Source organism: Eumetopias jubatus, unplaced genomic scaffold (assembly GCF_037043125.1).
Source record: "Eumetopias jubatus isolate StellerSeaLion01/CBP00866 unplaced genomic scaffold, mEumJub1_p1.0 scaffold_12, whole genome shotgun sequence".
NCBI lineage: Eukaryota > Metazoa > Chordata > Mammalia > Carnivora > Otariidae > Eumetopias > Eumetopias jubatus.
Genome location: NW_028274818.1, coordinates 53,533,129 through 53,560,290, shown reverse-complemented (window position 1 = coordinate 53,560,290; position 27,162 = coordinate 53,533,129). Strand labels below are relative to the sequence as shown.

Sequence of the window (27,162 nt, the reverse complement as noted above, 5' to 3'; positions counted from 1 at the left end):
TCCCAGACTATTTAAATTCTTACTGACTTTTACCCTGAGATGTCCAGTTTCACTGCTCTCCCATGCCATAAAGATAACCCTCACAATAAATTATCTCACTCTCCCAGGTTAGAAAAACCTCTCTGTTTTCCTGAAATTACTGTTTAGATTTTCACAGCATCACATCCCCAAGATGATTCTTTGAAGGGAAGTTTCTATTAAGAACATTGGAGGCTGGGAAAGCAAGCAAAGTGGTAAAGAAAAAAAAAAAAAAAGCCCAGAGCACAGAGTATTCCTTAGCTGGCTGTCTTCAAGTCCTGACAGCTGTTCTCAAGATGATCTTCCTTTTGAACTCCACCAAATGAGAGAGGTATTTAGACACTACACAAACAGCAACTAATTTCATCTTGGAGAGACAGTTTTGGCTGCCAAGGGTTAGTCCACACCACCTTTGGCAGATTCATAGCCCCTTCCTTGGTCCTCTTCATTTTGACAAAGCCAGATGTCAAATTTCCAGCAAACGGTAGTCAAGTGTCTTTTTCAATAAAGAAAGTTTATTATGACAATTTCCTGACCAATAGAAATAATGTGCCTTAAGGAAGAGGCACCTATTTTCTCATTCTTGTAGAGGTGCCTAGTAGGCTTGAGGCAACCATGAGGGATGAGAAGTAGGTGATTTAGAAGACATGAGGATAAATAAAGTTAATTGGTATGTAAAATAAGTTTTAAATATCCCTGAGTTGGGGGATTTGCTTCTGGTCACATCCCGTGTGGCCATTTTTAGGGGCTAAGCTAGGACAATTTCTCCACTCCCAAGGAAGAATGAGAGTCCTGTCCAACCCCGGTTCAGTGTTCATGCTGGTGCCTGACTTAGGTGCAGCCCTTGGGTCCTCAGTAGGCACAGAATCCACCAGGATTTTGATGAATGAGAATCAATTCCCCACCATTCACCTGAATGTCTTTGTAGGAGGTATTGTGAGTGGTCACATTAAAGTAGACTTTGTCCTTGAAAGCCAGATAAGCCACTCCAATGGAGTCAACAGATGTGACCTTGCTCAAGGAGAAGAGGGGTTTCCGACCCTTCCGGTAATAAAGACTGAGGCTGAGCTCCTCAGAGAAGTAGCCCTTCAGGGAGATGAGATAAAACCCATCACAGTTGATGATGATTGAGTTGTCTTGCACCTTCATGGTTTCATCTTTGTTTGGGGATGTGATGATGCAACCCTTCTCATTCTCACACCCTAAGGAGGGGAGGGCAAGAAGAAAAAAAAATGATTCCTTAGCACAGCACAGAAGGGCAACAACCTTCTAACTCATCTAAAAACAGAAAAAGTGATAGGGAGAGATTTTGGAAAGAATGAAAGAAAGAACATTGTGTTTCTACATGACGGTTGGAGTCTGCGTCACCTGTGGAATGGAAGAAGAGGCATAATACTAGTGGCCTAGAGAATTTCAGATGGGGTTGGGATTCAAAAACTGAGAGGTTATAGCAATTGGCAGTAGTCACAACAGACCAGGCGCAGGAAATGGAACTTTGAGGTTTCCCTGATTTTTCAAAACCAGGAGGGGTCAGTAACTTCAGTGCTTCCTTTCTTTTTAACTGGATAGACTTGGGTGAAGCCTAGCAGGAATGCCCTTTGCCCAGATCCTGCACACCACCTTCACACAAAGCTTGTTAATGCTTCTCAATCCTCTCTCCACCTGACCATGAAATGCAAATTTTTCATATTCCTTGGGACTGGACTTCTCAACAGCATTTATTACTGGCCTTTGCTAGCAGTCACTTAAGCGTAATAATACGGTTATACACAGAATATCTGTGGGCTCCCCAGTTCTTCTCAGTAAGATGCAGGTGGAAGAGCTTGAGAACACAGACCTGCTTCTCCATTTTTACCTTATTACTAGTTTTTCCTGGAAAATGCCTCAGGAAGAGTTGCTACCACAGGAGAAAAAAAAAATGAGGGGTGACAAAGGACACAGATTAATGGCTTTGGTAGTTTTGTATAAGGCCATTCCAAGTGTAAGGCAAAAAGACCAAATTTCTCTTATTTCTACCTCACAATATCATCCTGAATAGCCAAGCAACCATATCTCAGATTCCCCATTTTGGCCCATGTCCCTTAGTTATAGGAAAGAACAGGTCTCCACTACTGGGCATAATTCGGTTAATTCTTACTTTCACCAGGCCCAGGGGGGATAGTCTGAATTGAAAATGAGGGCCACTGATGGAAGGCAAGATATACTTCCCTTCAGGCTCAGAAGAATTTAATAAATAAATGAATATCCATATAGAAACCACTGGTGATTGTCCTAATATTAATCATGGATCCAAATAACGTTATCCTGGTAGTTAGAGGATTACCTTGTCTTCATATCCGGGACCCCCCCCCCCCCGCAACTCTCATTAAGATAATAACTTGTCCTATAATCGATTTATTGGGAAATGATGTGTCATACAGTCAGACAGCCTTGTAAGAAATAAAGCCTTAGTTTCCTTACCTAAAAAATTAGAATTCCTACTCAGAGGATTCCTGGAAGGATTAAGAGAGGTATATAAAGTGATTAATACAGTGACAATACATATTTGTAACTAATTACTCCCTTGTCTTCTTTATACACCTTCTTTGTGCCTAATGAAAACAGCATGCAGGCTCTAACAATTGCAGGATTTTGTGCTTCCCAAGGCGCAGGGAGAGATTCTGTTTTCTGGAAGAAATTAAGAGACTAGAAGGAAGATTCTTTTAAAAACATAAATCAACTGAACAATACTTACTGGTAAATTGTACTCTGATACTTTGAATTGGAGGATACTGAGGTGGCACCTGAAGGAGGAAAAAGGATATATTTTTAGGGGAAAAAAAGTGAGCAAATGAAATTGACAAGTCATATCCTATGAAGCAAAAATGCAGGACTATAGAAGGAATGAGTTGACAAGACACTTCGTATTTTCTAGGAAGATTAAACCCAGACTTTCTACTGCCCCCTTGCTTTTCCATAATATCTCCTACGATAAATTAGGAGTGTTCTACTCTGTCATGGGGGGCATCTAAGATCTGTCCCCACTTCTGCCAAACTCTTCTCTGGTACATTGTTTTGGCTCTCTGAGCCCCACTTTCCCATTTTAGATAATGGAGCATTTAATAGCCATCTTAAGAAATCCATTCAGTCATAGAGATCCCCTCATGAAGAAGGCTGGGACCAATCAATCCATCATGGCCACAGACTCCTAGAATGTACTGGGAGTGAATTCTGGAAGCTTCCTGGCTGCTTGTTCTTTCACTGCATGCAACACAGGAGTAAGATTGTACTATTTTCAGGTCACACGGGCAAGAGCAACTGTTCTAATCATTCAGAGTTCAGTAGATTTGAGTGTATAAATTTCTAATGTTGTCTCTTTCTCTTTTGTTTAATGACTTGAAAAATATAACTTGAATCAAGTGAGTGCTCAACAGCAAGAGAGAAGTAAAATAATAAAGAAAAGAAGCCAGGTAAATAAAATATCTATAGTAATTTAATGGTTAAAAGAACAAAGCAGGTCAATATGGAGCAAATTCCAAAATATATGAAGTGGGGGAAAAAAAAGGCAGAATCATATATAAAGTATATCACCATTCATGTTAAAAAATATTAATAATGCATGTATGCGCATTGACTATATCTGAAGGACTACTCAGAACACAAGTCATAGATGCTGCCTCTGGAAAATGGAATTGGAAGCCTGAGGTCAGGAGTGGGAGGACACTTACTTTTCACAGTCTACTTTTTCATATTTTTAAAATTTTTTACCACATGCTTGTGTTATTCACTAAAAAAGGAAATCAAAAACAAAACCAAAACCAAAAACACCACCTATTACTCCCGCCATGAACAACATCTCTTCTCACAGGTTATTTTTGGCAAGACATTCTGATCAAAGGTATGGGGAGGGTTTTGTTTTCATACCCTGGGAGGTGGAATCCCTGCTTCCCACTCTCCTGGCACACTAGGGGCTGCAGTCATGCAGATTCCACTGAGACTGCCCACACGGATGAGGAATCCCCTACTTCCCTTCTAAGTCAAATCACAAGACTTATACCAAGCTGAAACCAACAGGCTGCATGGGAAGAAGGGAGAGTCTTTCTGAGGCCTGCCAGTGGGTGGACCTCAGAGGCAATTTTAATTCAGTGGTGAGCACATGGACAGAGGTGTTGACTTGAGATGACTCGGAAGCTTGAGAGTCTGTTGTTCTCTCCCGTCTGTGAACTGTTTGCGACGGCTGAATTAGTGACCTTCGTGCTTAAGGCAATGTTCTGGAAGAGGGCCTTTCAAAGGGCATATTACACTATCACCATAATCCCCTGGATAAATAAATGCCCCCACTACTCTCCAGCTGGTTGGTCCCAGCATGAGTGGCCACATTATTTAAAATCAGAAGCAGCCTGTGGAGTAGCACAAAGAGCACAGGTTTCAGCACACGGCAACGTCAGTGTTAATGTCAGCCAGGCAGGTTTGGTGTCATCTCAGGCAAATCTCATAACTTCCCTAGAAGTCAAGTTTTTCATCTTTAAAAATTACCAGAAGATCACAGGCATCCCTTCCAGCATTAACTGTCCAAGATTTGGATTTTAAAAATTGCAATTCTAAGTCAATTTTAATAAAAGAGAAAAACACAAAGCCTCTTCATCCAAATTTACATCCAGCTCTCAGATCTAAAAGTCCTCATGATTTAATTTGACTGACTCTGCAAAATCTCTAAAAGGTCCCTGCAAATCAAAGAAATTGCTGAATGTTTTGAAGTACCCTGGTGAAGTAGGTTGGTAGTAACCAAGAGGACATTCTCTGAGACCGCAATGCTGAGAGGCAGCAAAGAAAGCACACACAACTTCCTCTCTAGGGTAGATCCAACAGAACTCAACTCAGGCTTTCTGTTCCTTCTCCTAAAGATTGCCCAGTATTAAACATTTACATATTCTCAGAAGTCTCTTGCTAGCATCAATACCATCAAATCCAGGCAATGTTGTGAAATAAAATAAGATGTTCCTTCCTTTCTCTTGCTCCCTGCCCTTTCACAACTTTTCCCTTCATGCTCCATATTTGATTACTTCATGCTCACTACCCCACTGCCCTGAAATCCTTCCACAGTGCCCAATTCAAGCCCCTCCATGGCCTGGCTCCTTGTCAAGCTTCATTGCCACACACATCCCGTCTGTGTCTTACATTCTAGCCAACTGTTTTCTCAAATCTTTTTGCCCTTGACTAGAGCCTGGTAAAACGAGACAGAGATCACAGACTTGGGAGTCAGACTCAGTTCAACCTGTGACTTATCTAGGTTTGTGCATTTGGAACCATTATATACTATTTCTTTTTTTGATACAAAACAGTACTACGCATGATCTTTTTTTTAATTCAAGTTACCAACCACCTCCTCTCCAGAAATCCTGTTTGTTCCCTATAGTTAACAGCCTATTATGGTTTGCCTCCCTCTCTGTTTTTATCTTATTTTATTTTTCCTTCCTTTCCCCTATGTTCAACTGTTTGGTTCCTTAAATTCCAAATATGCGTGAAGTCATGTGCTATTTGTCTTTCTCTGACTGACTTATTTCACTTAGCATAATATACTCTAGTTCTATCCACGTTGTTGCAAATGGCAAGATTTCATTTTTTGATGGCTGAGTAATATTCCAGTGTGTGTGTGTGTGTGTGTGTGTGTGTGTGTGTGTGTACACACCACATCTTCTTTATACATTCATCTGTCAATGGCCATATCAGCTCTTTCCACAGTTTGGCTATTGCAGACATTGCTGCTATGTTGGGGTGCGTGTGCCCCTTCAAATCAGCATTTTTGTATCCTTTGGGTAAATACTAGTAGTACAATTGCTGGATCATAAGGTAGTTCTATTTTTAACTTTTTGAAGAACTTCCATACTATTTTCCAGAGTGGCTGTACCAGTTTACATTTCCACCAACTGTGCAAAAGTGTTCCCTTTCCTCCACATCCTTGCCAACATCTGTTGTTTTCTGAGTTGTTAATTTTTAGCCATTCTGACAGGTGTGAGGTGGTATCTCTTTCTTGTTTTGATTTGTATTTCCCTGATGATGAGTGATGTTGAACATTTTTTCATTCGCCTGTTAGCCATCTGTATGTCTTCTTTGGAGAAATGTCTGTTCATGTCTTCTGCCCATTTCTTAACTGGATTATTTATTTGGGGGGGGTGTTGATTTTGATGGGTTCTTTATATATTTTGGATACTAACCCTTTATCAGATATGTCATTTGCAAATATCTCTTCCCATTCTGTCGTTGCCTTTTAGTTTTGTTGATTATTTCCTTCACTGTGCAGAAACTTTTTATCTTGTTGAGGTCCCAATAGTTCACTTTTGCCTTTGTTTCCCTTGCCTCTGGTGATGTGTCTAGTAAGAAGTTGCTACGGCCAAAGTCAAAGAGGTTTCTGCCTGTGTTCTCCTTTAGGATTTTGATAGTTTCCTGTCTCACATTTAGGTCTTTCCTCCATTTTGAAGTTATTTTTGTGTATGGTGTAAGAAGTGGTTCAGTTTCATTCTTTTTCATGTTGCTGTCCAGTTTTCCCAAAACCATTTGTTGAAGACACTGTCTTTTTTTCCATTGGATATTCTTTCCTGCTCTGTTGGAGATTGGCTGGCTATAGAGTTGTGGGTCCATTTCTGGGTTCTCTATTCTCTTCCACTGATCTGTGTGTCTGTTTTGTGGCAGTATCATACTGTCTTGATGATTACAGCTTTGTAATACAGCTTGAAGTTTGGGATTGTGATGCCTCCATCTTTGGTTTTCTTTTTCAACATTACTTTGGCTATTTGGGGTCTTTTCTGGTTCCATGTAAATTTTAGAATTGTTTGTTCCAGCTCTGTGAAAAATGATGGTATTTTGATAGGGATTGCATTGAACGTGTAGATTGCTTTGGGAAGGATAGACATTTTAACAATATTTGTTATTCCAATCCATGAGCATGGAATGTTTTTCCATTTCTTTGTGTCTTCCTCAATTTCTTTCATGAATGTTCTATAGTTTTCAGAGTGCAGATCTTTTCCCTCTTTAGTTGGGTTTATTCCTAGATTATTCTTACAATTTTTGGTGCAATTGTAAATGGGATTGATTTCTTGATTTCTCTTTCTGCTGTTTCATTATTGGTGTATAGAAAGACAACAGATTTCTGTACTTTGATTTTATATCCTGTGACTTTGCTGAATTCATGTATCAGTTCTAGCAATTTTTTGGTGGAGTCTTTCAGGTTTCCTATGTAGAGTATCATGTCATCTGCAAAGAGTGAAAGTTTGACTTCTTCCTTGCCAATTTGGATGAATTTCATTTGTTTTTGTTGTCTGATTGCTGAGGCAAGGACTTCCAGTACTATGTTGAACAACGATGGTGAGAATGGACATCCCTGTTGTGTTCCTGACATTAGAGGAAAAGCTCTGTTTTTGCCCATTGAGGATGATATTAGCTGTGGGTCTTTTGTATATGGCCTTTATGATGTTGAGTTATGTTCCATCTATCTCTACTTTCTTGAGGGTTTTTATCAAGAAAAGATGCTGTATTTTGTCAAATGCTTTCTCTGCATCTATTGAGAGAATCATATGGTTCTTGTCCTTTCTTTTACTAATGTGGTGTATCACATTGATTGATTTGTGGATATTGAACCACCCCTACAGCCCAAGAATAAATCCCACTTGATCGGGGTGAAGAATCCTTTTAACATGTTGTTGGATTTGATTAGATAGTATCTTGAGAATTTTTCATCCATGTTCATCAGGGATATTGGTCTGTAATTCTCCTTTTTAGTGGGGTCTTTGTCTGGTTTTGAAATCAAGGTAATGCTGGCCTTGCAGGATGAGTTTGGAAGTTTTCCTTCCCTTTTTTTTATTTTTGGAACAGCTTCGGAAGAATAGGTATTAATTCTTTAAGTGTTTGGTAGAATTCCCCTGGGAAGCCATCCGGCCCTGGACTCTTGTTTGTTGGAAGATTTTTAATTACTGATTCAATTTCTTTGCTGGTTATGGGTCTGTTGAAAATTTCTATTTCTTCCTGTTTCAATTTTAGTAGTTTATATGTTTCTAGGAATTTATGTATTCCTTCCAGATTGCCCAATTTTTTGGCATGTAATTGCTCATAATATTATATTATAATTGTTTGTATTTCTGCAGTGTTGGTTGTGATCTCTCTTCTTTCATTAATGATTTTATTTACTTGGGTCCTTTCTCTTTTCTTTTTGATAAGTCTGGCTAGGGGGTTATTAATTTTGTTAATTCCTTCAAAGAACCAGCTCCTAGTTTTGTTGATCTCTTCTACTGTTTTTTTTTTTTTTTAATTTCTGTATCATTTATTTCTTCTCTAATCTTAACTATTTTCCTTCTTCTGCTGGTTTTAGGCTTTATTTGCTGTTCTTTTTCCAGGTCCTTTTGGTGTAAGGTTAGGTTCTGTATTTGAGACTTTTCTTCCTTCTTGTGGAAGGCCTGTATTGCTATACATTGCCCTCTTCTGACCCTCTTTGCTGCATCCCAAAGGTTTTGGACTGTCGTGTTTTCATTTTCATTAGCTTCTTTGTATTTTTTTATTTCTTCTTTAATTTTTCTATTAACCCATTCATTCTTTAGTAGGATTTCTTTAACCTCCATGTATTGGCAGTCTTTCCAATTTTTTTGTTGTGGTTGTCTTCAAGTTTCATAGTGTTGTGGTCTGAAAATATTCATGGAGTGATCTCAATTTTTTTGTACTGGTTGAGACCTGATTTGTGACCCAGTATGTGATCTATTCTGGAGAATGTTCCATGTGCACTTGAAAAGAATGTGTATTCTCACAATGGAATATTATGCAGCCATCAAAAGGAATGAGATCTTGCCATTTGCAACGACGTGGATGGAACTGGAGGGTGTTATGCTGAGTGAAATAAGTCAATCAGAGAAAGACATGTATCATATGACCTCACTGATATGAGGAATTCTTAATCTCAGGAAACAAACTGAGGGTTGCTGGAGTGGTGGGGGGTGGGAGGGATTGGGTGGCTGGGTGATAGACTTTGGGGAGGGTATGTGCTATGGTGAGCACTGTGAATTGTACAAGATGGATGAATCACGGATCTGTACTTCTGAAACAAATAATGCAATATATGTTAAGCAAAAAAAAAAAAAGAAGAAGATAGCAGGAGGGGAAGAATGAAGGGGAGTAAGTCGGAGGGGGAGACAAACCATTAGAGATGATGGACTCTGAAAAACAAACTGAGGGTTCTAGAGGGGAGGGGGTGGGGGATGGGTTAGCCTGGTGATGGGTATTAAAGAGGGCACATTCTGCGTGGAGCACTGGGTGTTATGCACAAACAATGAATCATGGAACACTACATCAAAAACTAATGATGTAATGTATGGTGATTAACATAACAATACAAATTATTAAAAAAAAGAAAAGAATGTGTATTCTGCTGCTTTAGAATAAAATTCTCTGAATATATCTAATCCACTGTGTCCATCTAATCCACTATGTCATTCAAAGCCATTGTTTCCTTGTTGATCTTCTGCTTAGATGATCTGTCCATTGCTGTAAGTAGGGCATTAAAGTCCCCTGCTATTATTGTATTATTATCAATGAGTTTCTTTAAGTTTGTTATTAATTGATTTATATATTTGGGTGCTCCCAATTTGGGGTCATAAGTATTTACAATTGTTACATCTTCTTGTTGGATAAACCCCTTTATTATAATATAGCACCCTTCTTCATCTTTATTACAGTATTTTGTTTAAAATCTGGTTTGTCTGATATAAGTATGGCTACTCCAGCTTTCTCTTGATGTCCATTAGCATGATAGATGGTTCTCCACCCCCTCACTTTCAATCTGGAGGTGTCTTTGGATCTAAAATGAGTCTCTTATAAGCAGCATATCGATGGGTCTTTTTTTTTTTTTACATCCATTCTGGTACCCTATGTCTTTTGATTGTAGCATTAAGTGCATTTACATTCAGAGTAATTAGTGATATGAATTTAGTGCCATTGTGTTACTTGTAAAGTCACTATTCCTATAGATTGTCTCTGTTCCTTTCTAGTCTTTGTTGCTTTTGGTATCTCCCACTCAGTGGGTCCCCTTTAATATTTTTTGCAGAGCTGGGAATTCACAAACTCCTTTACTTCTTAATTGTCTTGGAGACTATATTTCCTTCTATTCTGAATGACAGCCTTACTAGATAAGTATTCTTGCCTGCATATTTTTTCCCATTCAGCACAATTGAATATATCAGGCCACTTTCTTCTGGCCTCTCATATTTCTGTAGACAGATCTGCTTCTAACCTTATGTTTCTACCCTTGTAGGTCAAGGACCCTGCTATCAGAATTCTCTCTTTATCTTTGTATTTTGCAAATGTCTTGGTGACCTGTTTTTGTTGATTTTGAGGGGAGTTCTCTGTTCCTATTGGACTTGAGTGCCTGTTTCCTTCTTCAGATTAGGGAAGTTCTCAGCTATAATTTGTTCAAATATAGCTTTTTCTCACTCTTCTTCTTCTTCTGGGACTCCTATGATACAGATATTATTGCACTTTGTGGAATAGCTGAGTTCCCTACGTCTATATTCATGATCTAATAGTTTTCTTTCCCTCTTGTTTTCAGCATCATTATTCTCCATAATTTAATCTTCTTTATCACCTATTGGTTCTTCTGGTTCTTCTATCTTCATGTGATTACATCCAGTCTATTTTGCATCTCAGTTATAGCATTTTTTATTTCAGTCTTACTAGTTTCTAGGTCTTTTATCTCTGTAGCCAGGGTTTCTCTGGTGTCTTCTATGCTTCTTTCAAGCCCAGGTAGTATTCTTATGACTGTCGTTCTAAATTCTTGTTCAGATATATTACTTATATCTGTTTTGAGCAAATCCCTGGCTGTGATTGATTTCTTCTTCATCTTTCTTTTGGGAAGAATTCCTCCATCTTGTCATTATGTCTAAGTTTCTGTCTTTTGTGTGTTATGAAAGCTTGTTATGTTTATTGTTCCTGAGAGTAATACTATAATACTATAATAGTAATACTATATTAAGATGTCATACACTGTCCATGGCCTGCACTTCAGAAAGTGTTTCTGGTGTATGCTGTGTGCACTCTGCTGTTGTGTTTTGGCGGCTCTTTCCCCCAGGTCAGTCTTTTGTAGAGTTCCTCCTTGCTTGCAGTGGGAAGTATTTGATATTTAGACCTTTAACTAAATGTGCTTTGATTTATTTGTTAAGATAAGCCTGATTTTAAAAAAAGACAAAAAAAAAACCCACAAAAAACCCAGATCCAAGAAAAGAGAAAAGGAAAGGGAACAAGAAAGCAAACAAACAAAAAAGTATAAGCCTGATTCCTAAGAAAAAGAAAGAAGGAAAAAAGAGAGAAAAAAAAACCGCCTGATCCAAAAAAGGAGAAAAGGAAACAAACAAACAAGCCAGCAAATGAACAAAAAACTATAAGCTCAATGCCAAAGAAAAAAAAATTAATTTCAAAAATTAAAAAAAATTAAAATAAATAATTAAAAAAAAAAACAAAACCTGTTCCTCTTTCCACTGGAAATGAAGCTGATGCTTTGGAGCACTCTATGATCAGTAGACTTAGTACATGTGGGGGACCTGTGTTGGTCTTCTGAGGGAGAGGTCCACTGTGCTGATTCACAGCCAGACCTGCCCTAATAAAGATGCCCCGGAGGTGCAAGGGGGTGTGGTTCTGTGTAAGTGACTCCAGCCTCTATTGGAGGTGCTATGTTTTGTGCTAAAGTCCAACCAGGCTGGGGGGTGTGGGTGAGTGTGGAAGATGGCATTACCCTACCCTCTTGCCCAGGGAGGGAAACTTACAGCTGCCGCTGCTCAGGAGGCCCTCACAGAAAAGTGAACAATCTCCTCTTCTGTGTCCCAAGCTTTTGTCAGATCCCGGCCCTCAACCTGTCTGTGCCCAGCCATTAGCATGCCCAGGGTCAGAGTTCTCCTGTGTTTTGTATCTGACCAGTGGCTGGGACTCAAAACAACAAATCCTAAAGTACCTGGCAGGGTGCAGACCCACTCCCTTCCTCTGGAGGAGAGCCTTGCAGTACAGCACTGGGCACCTTTCCGTCCCAGAAAAACAGTCTGGAAACATTATATATTATTTCTGAGCATTCGTTTTCAGCTTTATGAAAATAAGGCATAATATTACTATTGGACTATTCCAGATGACTATGAAGTTTAAGTAAGATAACATGTGAACGCGCCCAGCAGTTAGTCTGGCAAGCGTTTGAAAAATACTCTTTCTTTGTTCTCTCCGCCAAGAATGTCCCTCCATCTGTGTCTACTCATTAAAACATCAACACCTTCAAGGCCTAAATCAGATCCCTGATTTTTGGCTTCTGCACTCCCATAGCAAGTATTTAAAGTCACTGTATTCACATGGATGTTTATAGCAGTTCTGTTCATTATTGTCAAAACTTGGAAGCAGCTAAAATGTTCTTCAGTAAATGAATGGATAAACAAACTGTGATACATCCAGCCATTGCACTTTCAGTGCTAAAAAGAAATGAACCATCAAACCATGGAAAGAGATGGAGGAATCTTAAATACCTATTACTAAGTGAAAGAAGCCAATCTGGACAGGCTACAGACTATATGATTCTAAATATCTAACATTCTGAAAAAGACAAAACCACAGAGACAGTTAAAGATCAGTGATTGCCAGGAGTTAGGGAGGAGGGAGAGATGAATAAATCGAGTACAAAAGTTTTAGAGTAGTGAAACTATTCTTCATGATACTGTAATGGTGGGTACATGCCATTATTCAGTTGTTAAAACCCATAAAATGTACAATACCAAGAGTGGATCCTAATATTAAAATAAATAAATAAATAAAACAAAAGCACTCCATTGACTTCCATTCTATCACCATTGGATATAAGTCTCATCTGCTCTACAAGACTAAGTTTGTGACCCTGGTAAATGGTACTACCTTGCTGATTTTCAGTTTTTTCATCTATAAAATGGAAATGGTAAAATCTATATGTTAGAGGGTTATTGTGAAGATTGAATGAGCTAATGTTTTGTGAATTTTCAGCATGTGGCCTGGAACAGTGAAAAGACTTGACAAATGTCAGCTGTATTCCTGGATGCACATGGAAGACAAAATCCATATCATGTTCTTAATTTATTCTGTGCAACATTACTCAAGCCTTGTATATGACTACAGAATGAAGAAATTAATAAAATAATGAATAAAGACTACCAAAGGGCGCCTGGGTGGCTCAGTTGTTTGGGTGACTGCCTTCGGCTCAGGTCATGATCCTGGAGTCCCAGGATTGAGTCCCGCATCAGGCTCCCTGCTCGGCAGGGAGTCTGCTTCTCCCTCTTACCCTCTTCCCTCTCGTGCTCTCTATCTCTCATTCTCTCTCTCTCAAATAAATAAATAAAATCTTTAAAAAAAAATAAAGACTACCAAAGTCCCTGAAATATTAGCTCTCTGGCTCTCTGTAGCCCAAAGGAAACAGTACAAAATGACCTGGGCTTCATGAGAAAGATTACCAGAAAACAATCAGAAGATACTTATTTTACCCACATGCAAATAAACATGGTCTTTTTAATATAAAGAAAAGCAAAATCCTCAGATCCTCTCCAAATACTAAAAGAAATGGGAAAATATCAAAGGTCCCAGAGAGCTTCCATGTAAGAACAAGCTATAGAATAAAGCTTCTTCAATCTGGAAAGTCTGAAGAGCCCACATCATTCTCAAAGGTGAAATGCAAACTCCTATAAGGCAAGCACATCAGAAAAAGTATAGTCCTGATGTTTGAATGAAGCGGTCTCAGAAGCATGAGTATAAGAGAAATCATCTCCTTGATGCAAACAAAAAATGTTTTTTCTACTGAATTATTTGGTGGTTTGAAACAGCGTCAACAATTACTAAGTATCTGTTCTATGGCAGGCATTAGATTCAACTCTGAAAACCCAAAGGAATAGAACAGACAATTCTTATTTTGACAAACTCATATGCCAGTTGAGGAAATAAAACCCTCCCTTTATATAAAAACTTTGGTAAATGTCAATAGACAGTGTATGCCATAAGGTTCCAGAGAACAGAAAAATCACTGCAGGTTTTGGCAGCTCAAGGAGGAAAGAGCTGGACAGAGGCCTTGAAAGAGAGAAAGGAACCAGATAAGCAAAAGACATTCTATGGAAGAAAGGTCTAGAAATGAGAGCATTCTTGGTATTCAAGAAAAAGAGTAAAAATTCATTAAGAACTTACAACATGCCATGAACTAGGTTATTCTTTCTCAGATTCATTACCTCATTTGCTGTGCAAAACAATCCTAGTATGTATGAATAATAATTACCCATGTTTTGCAGATAGGAAAATGAGAATCAGTGCTGTTAAGAACTTGCGCACAAATAAACAGGTATTAACTTGAGTTTGGTTGAACTCCAAGTTCCTGATAATAACCCTTCTCTTATACTATCTTAAGAGAAAAAAAAAAAAGCCCTATGAAAACATTTGTCTGATGGTCCAAGATTAATTTGAATTATTTTCATCATCAATACTGATCAGGACTAATATATTAGGTTTTAGATAGTTGTTAAAATAGATATATCTCAAAATATCCAGAAATTCTTTAGGAAAAAAAAAGTTCTTCAGCCAACTCCACAATGTTGTCTGCATAGTACAGGTTGGCAAAACTTTTAGCTCAGCTCTGATTAAGTACAATTGTCCTGGCAAGGAGCAGCAGGCCAATGAATAAGTATAAAAGAGGCAGCAAGCAGGTGCTGCAAAGAAGAGCCAGAATTAGGTCCTTTCCTGGCCTCTCTTAGCATCTTGAGCACTGACTTGTCCAAGACCATGGATGGAAAATGTCTGATGTCTAGTGTTTACCTAGCAGTCTGTACCATGTTCCCAAAAATGTGATGCTTATTTAAAGAGCTCATCTCAGTTGGTTAAGTGTCTGCACTGGGCTCAGGTCACGATCCCAGGGTCCTGGGATCAAGTCCCACATTGGGCTCCCTGCTCAGCAGGGAGTCTGCTTCTCCCTCTGACTGTCCCCCCCCTCTTGTGCTGTCTCTTTCTCTGAAATAAATAAATAAAATCTTAAAAATAAATAAATAAATAAAGAGCTCATCTTTGGAGAGTGTGAGTTTCTAATTCTGATTCATTGGGATGTGGCATGAGGCTGCCAACTTTATACTCATTTGGCAATTGTCCTGGAGAAGGGCATCTTGGAAGGAGGGAATGACATTCATCAAATATGAAAGCAGGAAGCAGGCTCTGCATTCACTCTGTGGGCCTTGTCCTTCCTCACTTGATATCAGGATAGTGTCAAGATCTTACGTAGGAGTGTGCCAGGGAGTGAATCAGTGTTGGATGGTGGAGAAACAGATCTTTGTTGGGGACTCCCCAGTTCACCATGCCACCTCCACTGGGATGTGAACCACTCCTTCCCCCACCTTGGGCTTCATGTCAATAGAAGAGACCTGAGAGATCATGAAAGCACAATGTCACAAGCTGTCAGGATATGTCTCAAAGAGCCTCTGAAAAGAAAGATGGAATTTTCCAAACTTAACTCATTATAATAGGCTGGGAAAGTAGACTCTCGTCCTGGTGCATTTAATGTGTACTCAGGGGAAACAGCCTCCTTGCAAAGGGCCCACCTCTTATCAGGGAAATTCACAAGCCCACGCAGAGGGGAAAAAAAAAAAAGGGAAGAACAGGCAAAAACTGGTTCTTTGGCCAGAGAGGCTTTTCTATTCAGAAAACCTTATCCAAAAAGGTATATTTCTTAAAGATGAAAATGTGTGGCTTTGAAAACCTCTTTGAATAATCTTTTGTGATTTAATGAACACAAAGAAAATCCATTTTAATTTCATCCGAACTCTCTTTCTCCATTCCCATGGCTGCCAGCACCGTTTTTGCTATAATCTTTCTCTTAATGTTTATTCTCCTCTCTACTACACAGCCCATATGATATCCTAAATGTAGCCTGCACTCTCTAACCACTTCCACTCTTCCTGCCAAATTTACTAAGTAATGGATATCCCTCAAAGAGGCACTTACTACTGACCCTCTCCTCTCTATCTCAGAGAACAAGAACTGTGGTTTCATTGTGCTGAATGCTTAGCAATTAACAAATTCCTAAAAGGAATCTAGGTATTCAGGTAAACAGCTAAATGAAGAGGCAAAAGCATCCATATGACACGAGCACACTTTCAAAATTATATGATTGACCTAATGCAACCAATTCTTTATATCCTCAAGGGAAAGATTTTCTTATATCTGGGTTTCCCTTTCCACATTAACTGGGGAAGTCCTCAAAATACACTGACAGAGGGGTCTGCCAACTTATTTCCAAGAACTCCCTTCCTCACCTCAATGATTTAGTCTCCACCATAATATCCTTGTAGCAGGTTAGTGTCTAAGCTACTGGAAGGGTCAGTTTACAACGTACCCACTGCATTATCGTAAGTCTTACAATGCCTCAAACATAATGGCATAGTAAATAAATGTTTACTGAGCTAAGGTGGAACTTAGCCCCTTAGACTATGCCCAGACCTTAGCTAGTGACTCCATAATCACATAATATCTGACACAGGCTCTAGCCAACACTATACATAGCTCAAGGTTTTTTGAAATTGCCCTGTTCATCCTTGAGTACAAAGGGAGTTGCAAAATTATTACAATCAATATCTTTCTATTTGAAGTCACGCATTTCCCATTTCACCTGCAGCACAAAAAGGAAGGACCGTTGCTTTGGGAGGGCAACATAGTAGAGCAGATAAGGCATTGGTCTGGGAATAGGAACACCTGGGTCTGGTTGTAAGCTAGGATAAGTCCTTTCCCTCCCTCAGTTTCTAATTTCTTCATCTTGATGTCCAACCTCAGTTAAACTGGCAGAATAAGCCATATGAAGTAAGAAATACTTATTCACATTGTGGACTAAGCAATGCCTACAGACTCCTCCACGTCAGAGAGTAGGCAAATCACAACATTTAAAAGAGAAATCCCAAGAGATTGGGTGGTAAGAAGACCTTCTGAACAGAAGATCTTTACAACACAGTAAATCCTTCTACTGTAAAAAAAAAGCAGCAGGCCTCCTCCCCAAGTGGCTCCCTCTGATGGTTAGTGAACAATCAAAAATATCTCTAGTGTTGTTTGTGCAGTGAAGCTCTTAGTCTCATTTGCATGATCCTAAATAATCCTCAACCTGAATTCTGGTGCAAACTGAGATTGGTGACTGGAAAAATCATCAGTGGGATGATGATGATGGTGACAATGACAATGAAATTTTAAACTAAAGCCTTCCTAAGGTGTGGTATAAAGATGGATAGGTGGATGATAGATAGATGATAGAATCATAAGCATAGGCATAGATGTAGATAGTGGAATATTATGCAGCCATAAAAAAATCTGGGGCACCTGTGTGGCTTAGTCGGTTATGCATTTGCCTTCAGCTCAGGTCATGATCTCAAGTTCCTGGGATGGAGCCCCACCTCAGGCTCTCTGCTCAGTGGGGAGTCTGCTTCTCCCTCTCACTCTGTCTCTGTGTTTCCTCTCTCTCTCTCTCTCAAATAAATAAATAAAATCTTTTTTAAAAAGGATTAAATCTTGCCATTTGCAACAACATGGATATACCTAGAGGGTATTATGCTAAGTGAAATAAGTCAGACAGAGAAAGACAAATACCATATAATTTCATTCATATGTGGAATCTAAAGAACAAAACAAATGAATAAACAAAAGCAGAATCAGACCAATAAATACAGAGAACAAATTGATGGATGTGGGGGGATGGGAAAAATGGGTGAAGGGGAGTGAGAGGTGCAGGCTTCCAGGTACAGAATGAATAAGTCACGGGAATAAAAGGTACAGCATAGGGAATATAGTCAATGATGTTGTAATAGCATTGTTTGGGGACAAGTGGTGAGCATAGCAAATGTAGAGAAGTTGAATCACTATGTTGTACACCTGAAACGAATGTAACATTGTGTGTCAACTACACTCAAATTAAAAATTAAAAAAAAAAGAAAACTAAAGGCTTTCTGATGAGTGGAAGAGAAACAAAGCACCTAATGCAAAAGAAAAGTATGCTTGCTTTACAATCCCAGTCAAGAAACTAGATATCGAAGCAGGTAGGTCGTTTTCTGTGAAACTTCTTAGTGAAGTTTCTTACTGTACCCTACTTGGTTATCCAGTACTTCTCATACACTGCCTGATTGCTTCTTTAACTGTCTTGTTTCCCCACTGTGTTGGAAACTCTGGGAGGGCAAGGAAGACCATATGTTGCACACCGTTGCTTCCTCGGTGTCTGACGGGTAACTGTTACTCCATAGATAAATAAGTAAGTGAATAAGTAGTTTGTAATGAGTTGAATAAATGCCCCCCCATTCATGTCCACCTGGAACCTCAGAAAGTGACTTCATTTGGAAATAAGGTCTTTGTAGATGTAATTACTTAAGTTAACATGAGGTCAACTAGATCAGGGTGGGCCCTAAATCCAATACGACTGGTGTCCTTAAAGCAAAAAGAGAGAACACATTGATACACACAGAGAGATGAGCAGGCAAAGATGGAGACAGAGCATGGGGTAAAGCAACTACAAGCCAAGGAACACCAAGGACTGCCAGGAGCCCCCGGAAACCAGAACGAGGCAAGGAGGGATTCGTCCTGAGAAACTTCAGAGGGAGCATGGCCCTGCCAACACTTTGATTTTGAACTTCTACCCTCCAGAACTGTGAGAGAACAAATTTCTATTGTTTTAAGACACCCAGTTTATGGTAATTTATTATGGCCACCCTAAAAATCTAATACATCGTTGAATGGGTATTTGAAATAGTGAGCAAATCACACTATCACATTAAAGTAAATCTTTGATTCAGAGTGTGATGGAACTAGAAAGGATCAGGGAGATTATGTAGTCGAATCTCCTTATTATTTTAAAAAATAACAATAAAAGAGAGAAAATAAGGCTCAGAGAAATAATGAGTTAGTGCCCAAATTGAGGTCCCCTTTCTTGTCTATGACTGTACCACACATGCAATACTCCATCTTATAAAAATAACCTATAAGGTGTTATGTGACTGTTAAAGCTTCATTGATCATGTTATCAACATCTGCATAAGTAGATTCAATTGTCCTCTGAAAAAGAATCTTCTTCCTCGATACCAGGTAACAAATCTTTCCCTTAATTTTTCTTCAAAAACTACTGATGTCAGAAAAGGAAACAAATTTTCAAACAGCCAGACAAAATATTTAAAGCTTAGGGTCATGGAGTCATGGCCAAGTGTTATGGAAAGAGAGAGGACTAGAATTTAGACCCAGTCTTAATTTCTTTTTTTTTAAGATTTTATGTATTTATTTGTTTGAGAGAGAGAGAGAGCACAAGCAAGGTGAGAAGTAGATGGAGAGGGAGAATCAGACTTCCCGCCGAGCAGGGAGCCAGATGCGCAGGGACTCTGATGCGGGGCTCAATCCCAGGACCCTGAGATCATGGCCTGAGCCAAAGGCAGATGCTTAACTGACTGAGCCACCCAGGCACCCCACCCCACTGGTTTTAATTTTTAACCCTGACTTTTCTACATAAACCTAGGAAAGTTTCCCATGCCTCAAATTTCCTCGTTGCAAAACTGAACACAAATATCCATCTAACTTTCTCCAAAGTTGTAGTGAATTAGAGAGGACAAAGGTAGGGAAAAGATCTGCAAAAATGAGGGGGTGTTATTGCAAGTAACAGCAAGAGTGGTACCCCTCATCCCTCCAAAAAGAGCTTTGAGTTCCCAGTCTTCATCATACCAGATACAGACAGGGTCAGGTTAAGAACTTTCAGCGTGTTGGAAGCTGAAAACATTAAGCACCCAAAACACAAGTAATTCAAAATATATTTTGTATTAATGAACTGTAAAATGTGTTTTACAACTTATAACCCAACAGGTTTTTATATTTGCCCTTAATGACTGTTTTGCTGCTTGCTTATAATGTTTTGTGATATTGTTTTCATCCAGATCTTTGATGGTTTCTGTGGTTCTCTAGGACCATGACCTAGCTATAGCTACAGGAAACCCCAGCTCTGAGGGTCCAACATTTAAACTCATGGGACCCTCACTTCCCCACAGATACAGGGCAACACTTTGGGAATGATGGTTTATTATTTACTTATTACATTAGTGTTGGGAGTATTAAAGTTGAGCCTATTTGTCCATTTTTCTGTCAGAGTATATTCTTTTTTTTAAATATTTTATTTATTTGACAGAGAGAAACACAGCGAGAGAGGGAACACAAGCAGGGGGAGTGGGAGAGGAAGAAGCAGGCTTCCCGCTGAGCAGGGAGCCCGATGCGGGGCTCGATCCCAGGACCCTGGGATCATGACCTGAGCCGAAGGCAGACTTTTTTTTAATGACTGAGCCACCCAGGCACCCCTGTCAGAGTATGTTCTTAAGTGATGTTTACATGTTATCAAAGCTAGACAAATTTATACAAATTCATAACCCACCTAAGGTACATTTTAGAATGAAAGGTCTCTGAAAGGAAAAATAATTTTTAATTATGCTAGTCAGATCCCCAATGTTTCCAGTATTGTGAACAAGACGACATGCCTTTTCTAGACATAATTTTCTACCTGATTTGGCAACCAAGTCATTACAGAATTGGATGAACTATATCAAACTGGGTGGGGGGGGATGGAACAGGCCATGGTCTAAGTATGTGATTTAGGTCTCTGAACCATTTTCAGACACTAACCCTAATAACACCATATATCTTCATAAATTCTCCCCTTCACTCTTCCTTTCTTCTTTAACGCAGTCGTGAGCTCTTAGAAATCTACGTTCAAAAATGCTGTAATTATTACAAGGATTTGTTTGTCTGTTTTTAATCCTAAAAATTTCAGTAACCAAGTCAAGCATCATGAAGTTAAGGTTAACCTTAACTATGGTATGCTTTCTGAGGATTGACTTACGGGGTGTTTGTCCATGTGATAGGTGCCACAAAGTAAACATTTCAGTGGCCCTCTGCCTATGGAAGCATGTTCACGAATAATAATAATCTCAGCATTTACAAAGCTCTGTACCACAACATTCGCTCCGCACAGAAGCCAAATTCCAATTTCGGATATGATTAAATGGACACTCTAGGAATTTCACAGAATTTACCCAGGGTCACAAAGTTAGAAGGCTGGACTGAACAAGTCATCTGGTTCCTGGTCCAGGGCATTGTCATCTACGTGCCCCCAACGGCTCCTTCAGAAGTTTGAGAAGATGTTTTGTGATTTCATATAAGGAAGTGTTTTAATTCTTTTGCTTGAAAAAGTATGGATCCCCAAAGTATGGTGACTACAAACAAAATACACATGCTATAGGATGTCAGGACCATAGGTTTCACCTGTGACTGGGGAATAACCTTTCTATTCTGTATTTCTGTTGTTTCCTTTAACTCACTAAATATAACCTAAAAACAACATTGTACATGGCTCCTCTAACCTAGCTACCTCCCAATTAACATTGATTTTCCATGAATAAAGAATCCCTGAAGAGGGTGGAAAGCTGCAGTTACTCTAAGAGTAAAGGGCACAAGAGAGGTTGCTATTTAAATAAATAGAATTGGAAAGGCAGGGTGGTCAACCCTGGGCAAGGCTGGGTCTAATCCATGCTAGTAGGTACCGGCTGAGGTCAGAGAAAAGGAACCAGGAGATTATACTCCTGGGTCTATACCGAGAGCCCTTCTGCTCACTCCCCAAATCTCCTGTGTGTATGTTTTTTTCTATATCCATAATGTATATATATATGTGTATATATATATATATATATATATATATATATATATATATGGCATTTTCCAGCACGATCTCTGTCCAAATTACTCTGTCCTATTTTGAGTACATGGGTCAGAACATGTATCTAAATTTTTTATTTAGAAAATATCATTACTGTGTAAACAGTGAACAATATCAGGCCCCCTGACGGTATTCATTCTCTTAGACATGGATCATCACTTGGCTTCCTGAGGAAAGTTTTCTAATCTTAGCTATTCAGGAAAAGAGAGTAGGCTCTCTTTAAAAAAACAAACAAACAAACAAACAAACAAACAAAAAAAATCTGAGAATGGTTAGTTTTACTGTGGTGCCCCCTAGTGCTGTAAGAGATTTGACTCACTCTTTTATTTGCCAATACATAGACAACATGAGAGAAGCGAAATTTGGAGAAGCAACAATTTTAGTAATTTGCCCTGTATTCTCTTTTGCATAGAATGAAGTGTGCTCCCTTTGCATGACTCACAAGACCCTTTGTGACCTGCCCCCGCCTAGGTTTTTGGCCTCACCTTTTGCCACTTTCCCCTATGAACACTCAACTTCAACCACTCTGAACAAATTGCGGTTCTACCGAGTAAGCCTTCTGACCCTGTCCAAGGCCACCATCTCTCTTGTCCATTTAAAGAATTTCCACTCCTTCTAATCAGCTGAAGCATTACCTGTTCCCCCAGCTTCTACCATCTCTGAGTTTCTGGGAGTTTATCTGTAAATAGACTATGTCTAATGCCTGCTCAAAAATCCAAAGATTCTGTGTTTTTATCAGTACTTACCCTGAAAACCTGAAAATACTTAATGACAAGTTCAGTTCAACACTTCAGATGTTTCTTTTTCATTCTCACAGAATTGTTTATGAAATGCAAACTCAGATGTATTGGAAATCACTTATTTGCCTGTTATTTAAAAGAAGAATTTCTTAAAAATGTGTTCGATTACATGGGGGATGCATTTAAATTGAGCTAATCTCGGGGCGCCTGGGTGGCTCAGCTGTTAAGCGTCTGCCTTCGGCTCAGGTCATGATCCTAGGGTCCTGGGATAGAGCCCCACATCGGGCTCCCTGCTCAGCGGGAAGCCTGCTTCTTCCTCTCCCACTCCCCCTGCTTGTGTTCCCTCTCTCGCTGTGTCAAATAAATAAATAAAATCTTTAAAAAATAAAATAAAAAATAAATTGAGCTAATCTGAAATGAGATTTCTTCAAGCAAAAACACCTCTTTTTCTTCCTAATTGATACAAATAAAAATCCAAGTTATAGCCTGAAACTTCATCAAGAAACTGTGAGTTCTAATTCTGGGCATCATTGGTACAGAACCGATCACTCACTTTCCAAGTACCCCTATTTCTGTTCTTCCCAGCAGTAAAAGTGGTAAGAGTATAAATCTTTCACTGTGGGATTTGCTGAAGAATTATCACTAAAAGCCCTCACATATATAAAGTGCTACTGTAAAGGTGGTACAAATCTTAGAAAAGCCCTGGCTTCAAAAGCCCTGAGACACGTGGATATAATTTTTTTTTCTTTTTTGGGGGGAGAGAGAGATAGCAAGAGAGCACGAGCTGGGGGTGTGGGGGAGATAAGCGGGGGAGAAGACATAGGCTCCATGGCTGAGCAGGAAGCCCAACACGGGGCTTGATCCCAGGACCGTGGGACCATGACCTGAGCCAAAAGCAGACGCTTAACCGACTGAGCCACCCAGGCGCCCCACATGGATATAATTTACGAAAGCTTCACGCATTATAGGTCAACTCTTTTCTGCCATTGTTCCCAGCTGACACCACAGGTACAACTAGGAGCCTGATACTTTAAATGGCAGTCCCAATAAATATCCAAACAATGTGTATTGATTTTGGTGACAGAAACACTCAGTTTTATAACTTGTATCATGGATATTCTTCTAGGGCATCCACTTCTTTCCCCTTTCTAAATAAGGCATTTAGCTAACCCAGAATAGGTGATATAGATAAGTATATGATATTTTATATATGATATATATATATATGATTTATATATGATATATAAGTACACATTACAAATATATGTGCAGGGGCGCCTGGGTGGCTCAGTCGTTTAGCGTCTGCCTTCGGCTCAGGTCATGATCCCAGGGTCCTGGGATCGAGCCCCGCATGGAGCTCCCTGCTCCGCGGGCAAGCCTGCTTCTCCCTCTCCCACTCCCCCTGCTTGTGTTCCTGCTCTTGCTGTGTCTCTCTCTGTCAAATAAATAAAATCTTTAATAAAAATATATATATGTGCAAAATTTATTTCCTCCAGTCCTTTCTTAAGAAGCAGGAAATTCATAAGCTTAAACACAAAAATCTATTTACTTATATTTTGTATTTCTCAAAACCTCACACCCGTTCTACAAATATATATATAAACTACATACTCACAGGATATTGAGCTAGAAGAGATCTTTCTGATCATGTGATCCAACTGTCTTGTGTTAAAATGAGTAAATCAAGGCCCAAAGAGGGAAGTTACGGGAGTAGTGGGTAAGACCTATCTTTTTTTCTAATATCTCAAAAACTAAAACTTCTGCTTTTCACATAAGTAAATACAACTTAACAGAATTGTGAGAAAACAAAGGTTACTAAATAAATATGATTGAAGGGAAAGTCTCCTGTCAAATGAAGTTTAATAGTTCTATCTGTATTTTTTTTTTTACAGAGCTGTACATATAGGCAGTTATTTTATAAAGCTGAAAGTTAAACCTAGGAAATAAGGAAAAACCATGTTTGTTCTCCAAATATGTTTTCCTACAATAAAAGAGATCCAGTTTAACTGGACAAATGATCAGCATTTCAGCATAATTTCACCCCTAAGACACATCACTGGAATATTATGTTTTATAAAAGTAGAGGTTTGATTTATATCACCACCAACCCCATCCTTTGACCAAAATTCCAGTCTTATCAATAAGTTTAGGAAGACTACCAGTCTATGTCCCTTTTTCAACAGCTACACTACACCCTTCTCTCTCTTTCTCTCTCTCTCTCTCACACACACACACACACGGCCACCACCACCATTTGATCAAATTTCAGGGAGAACACACATGACCCATCTATGCTATCCTTCCCCCAATAGACTACATGAGATTAAATGTAAGGACACATTGTGCTGCCCTGGGTCCTACAACAGTACAAGAAATTATGTTAGTTATGACAGTCTAGCTAAGAAATAAGATAAAAATTAAAGGTGATATGAAGTGAAGAATTTCAAATATCTGTGCCAAAAAAATTCTGTACCCCAAGTACATGAGAGCACATTTCTTGAGCAAACAGCTCTAATATACCTCCTATGTCTTTGCTTCCATTTCTGTGCCAGGACCAGAGAAAGCTAATTCCCTCCCAGAGATCGGCTCACTGAATTCTAGCATCCTGGAAACCTGCACTTAGCTTTCCCTCCAGGCTCTGTCACAGAGTCACTGGGTGACTTGCCAAAAGGATCCCTCTCCTTCTCAGCATCTCCTGGGTATTAACCGTCTGGGGCAGTCCCGCCACCAGCTGGCTATATATCTGTTTCACCTTTTTGTCTCTCCTGCTCAGAGCCCCAGTGCAATTGTTGAGCCTTGACTGGGGCCATCTGTCCTATCTTTCTATCACCCCACAGTGTAAGGAAATATGTAACACTGTGGGTTGTCTGAAAAAGCACTCTCAAGGCTCCTGGACCTGGTGAATGCACTCAGCTGTTCTATTTTTGGTCATTCTCTTTGTTTTCTTCTCAGAAAAGCCTAATTCCGGTCTATGTCTTAGGCATCCTGCCATGGACACGTTACTCCTCCCCCTCCCCTCCCCCAATCGCCTACTCTAATTTCATCCAAGGGTCTCTGCACAGAGAAGGAAATGTGTGACAAGACCAAGAGAGGACTAGCACATTGTTGTGCTCATTGGTCTGCAGACTTGACATGACACCAGCTACACTTGTGGAATTTAGGAACATGAGCCCTCTCTGCGGTACACTGATCACAACCACACTCCCACCAGCCTCTGTGCACCAAAAACCCCTACTTCCTGTAGACAAAGACAAGCCCAGGCGTTGGTTAGGACTCTGCTTATCTTATCCTGGTCTAATTTGAGGTACCCAGTCTCTGACATGGTTATGAGAATAAGTTCCCTTTGTCTCACCTTTACCAGAGAAAGACTTTTCTAACCTAAAGTGACCTGCCAAGGAAACAAGAATTATCAGACTAGCCCCACCAAGGGAACAGGGGAAGACTATACATGTATATTCTTTTCAGTGGAATCTCCTGCAGCCAAGAACATCCTTAAAGACTTAGTAATGTTTGTAGATATAAACAAGTAAATAAGAAAAAATAATGTAGAAGGAAAAAGGGAAAGAATATCGTCACTAAGTGGGAGAAATACTTAGAAAAATGATCACCCACTACATAGTGCACTGGAAAAAAAGTGGAAAAAGACAAAGTGATGTCCGTAAGTTGTGATTGGCAGAGAAAGACTGAAAAATAATCTCTGATTAAGTTATCAGGGTAAATATTTGGCCATGTATGAATACACACTTGAACACACACCTCTCTGCCCTTACAGTCCATAGGTTAGCTATTTAAAGGACTTAATATTGATACCTTCAGCATTCTTCAAAAAGCAAATAGCCTATGGGGTTTATGAATACAGTAGGAAAGTGGAACTGGTCCCTTTCTTATTTCCTTTTTATATAAATTCCCTGATCAGATGCTTGCTAGCAGAATGGGTAAAGCAAGTATATCAGTGACTCCAGGTTTCAAAGTGAGAGCTCATAAAGGAATACCAAGATTCTTGCATTGCAAAAAAAAAAAAAAAGAAGAAGAATCCAGAAGCAGTGCCCTTGCCCTACCTACCTCTACTCTGCCCCACCACTGCCACTACCGAAAAGAAGGAAGGAAAGGAGAGACAAGAGGGTGTTTGACCACACTTTATACAATCGCTGGGGGGCAGATGAAGGGCAATGAGCAGTTTTGGCACCAGATATTTCCAAGTGACTGGAGCTGCTGGAGCTGCCATCAGCATGAGCTGGAGGAAACAAAGTGCCCACAGGAGCATCCATCTTACCTGGGAAGCATAGAAGTTCAGGCAGATGTAGGTGAAACACAGGAGCAGTCCCAGCCCCTGAATTACAGCTGCCACCAGCAATAGCTTGTTCTTCTGGAATCTTCGCCCTGGTGTGTTTCCCACATTCTCATCCAGGGGTTGGACCCCTTCCATCTTCACAGTTTGGATGCAAGGAAGATGAAAACTGTGGCAAAGGGGAGCCTGAGGGGGACTGACCTCTTCTCCACAAAGAAGGAGATGAAGGGAAAACAAAGCTTATCAATCAGAAAATACACAGAGGTCCCAGGACCAGAGATAAGAGGCGATTGAAAGAGCAGAACGCACTCTCTCAGTTTTAACACTGCAGCTTCTGCAGGCAGGCGGGGGAACTTCTTTGTGACTAA

General features: G+C 39.6%; 1 protein-coding gene across 1 annotated transcript; it reads right to left on the bottom strand.

The window, feature by feature from the left end:
• Positions 1 to 870: 870 nt before the first annotated feature.
• Positions 871 to 26,932, bottom strand: TNFSF4 (TNF superfamily member 4). Its single transcript, XM_028122938.2, has 3 exons — positions 26,780 to 26,932; positions 2,753 to 2,801; positions 871 to 1,220 (listed from the first exon to the last, which is right to left on the bottom strand). The coding sequence occupies exons 1-3, from the start codon at positions 26,930 to 26,932 to the stop codon at positions 871 to 873; spliced, it is 552 nt and encodes a 183-aa protein (XP_027978739.1).
• Between the last annotated feature and the right edge of the window lie 230 nt (positions 26,933 to 27,162).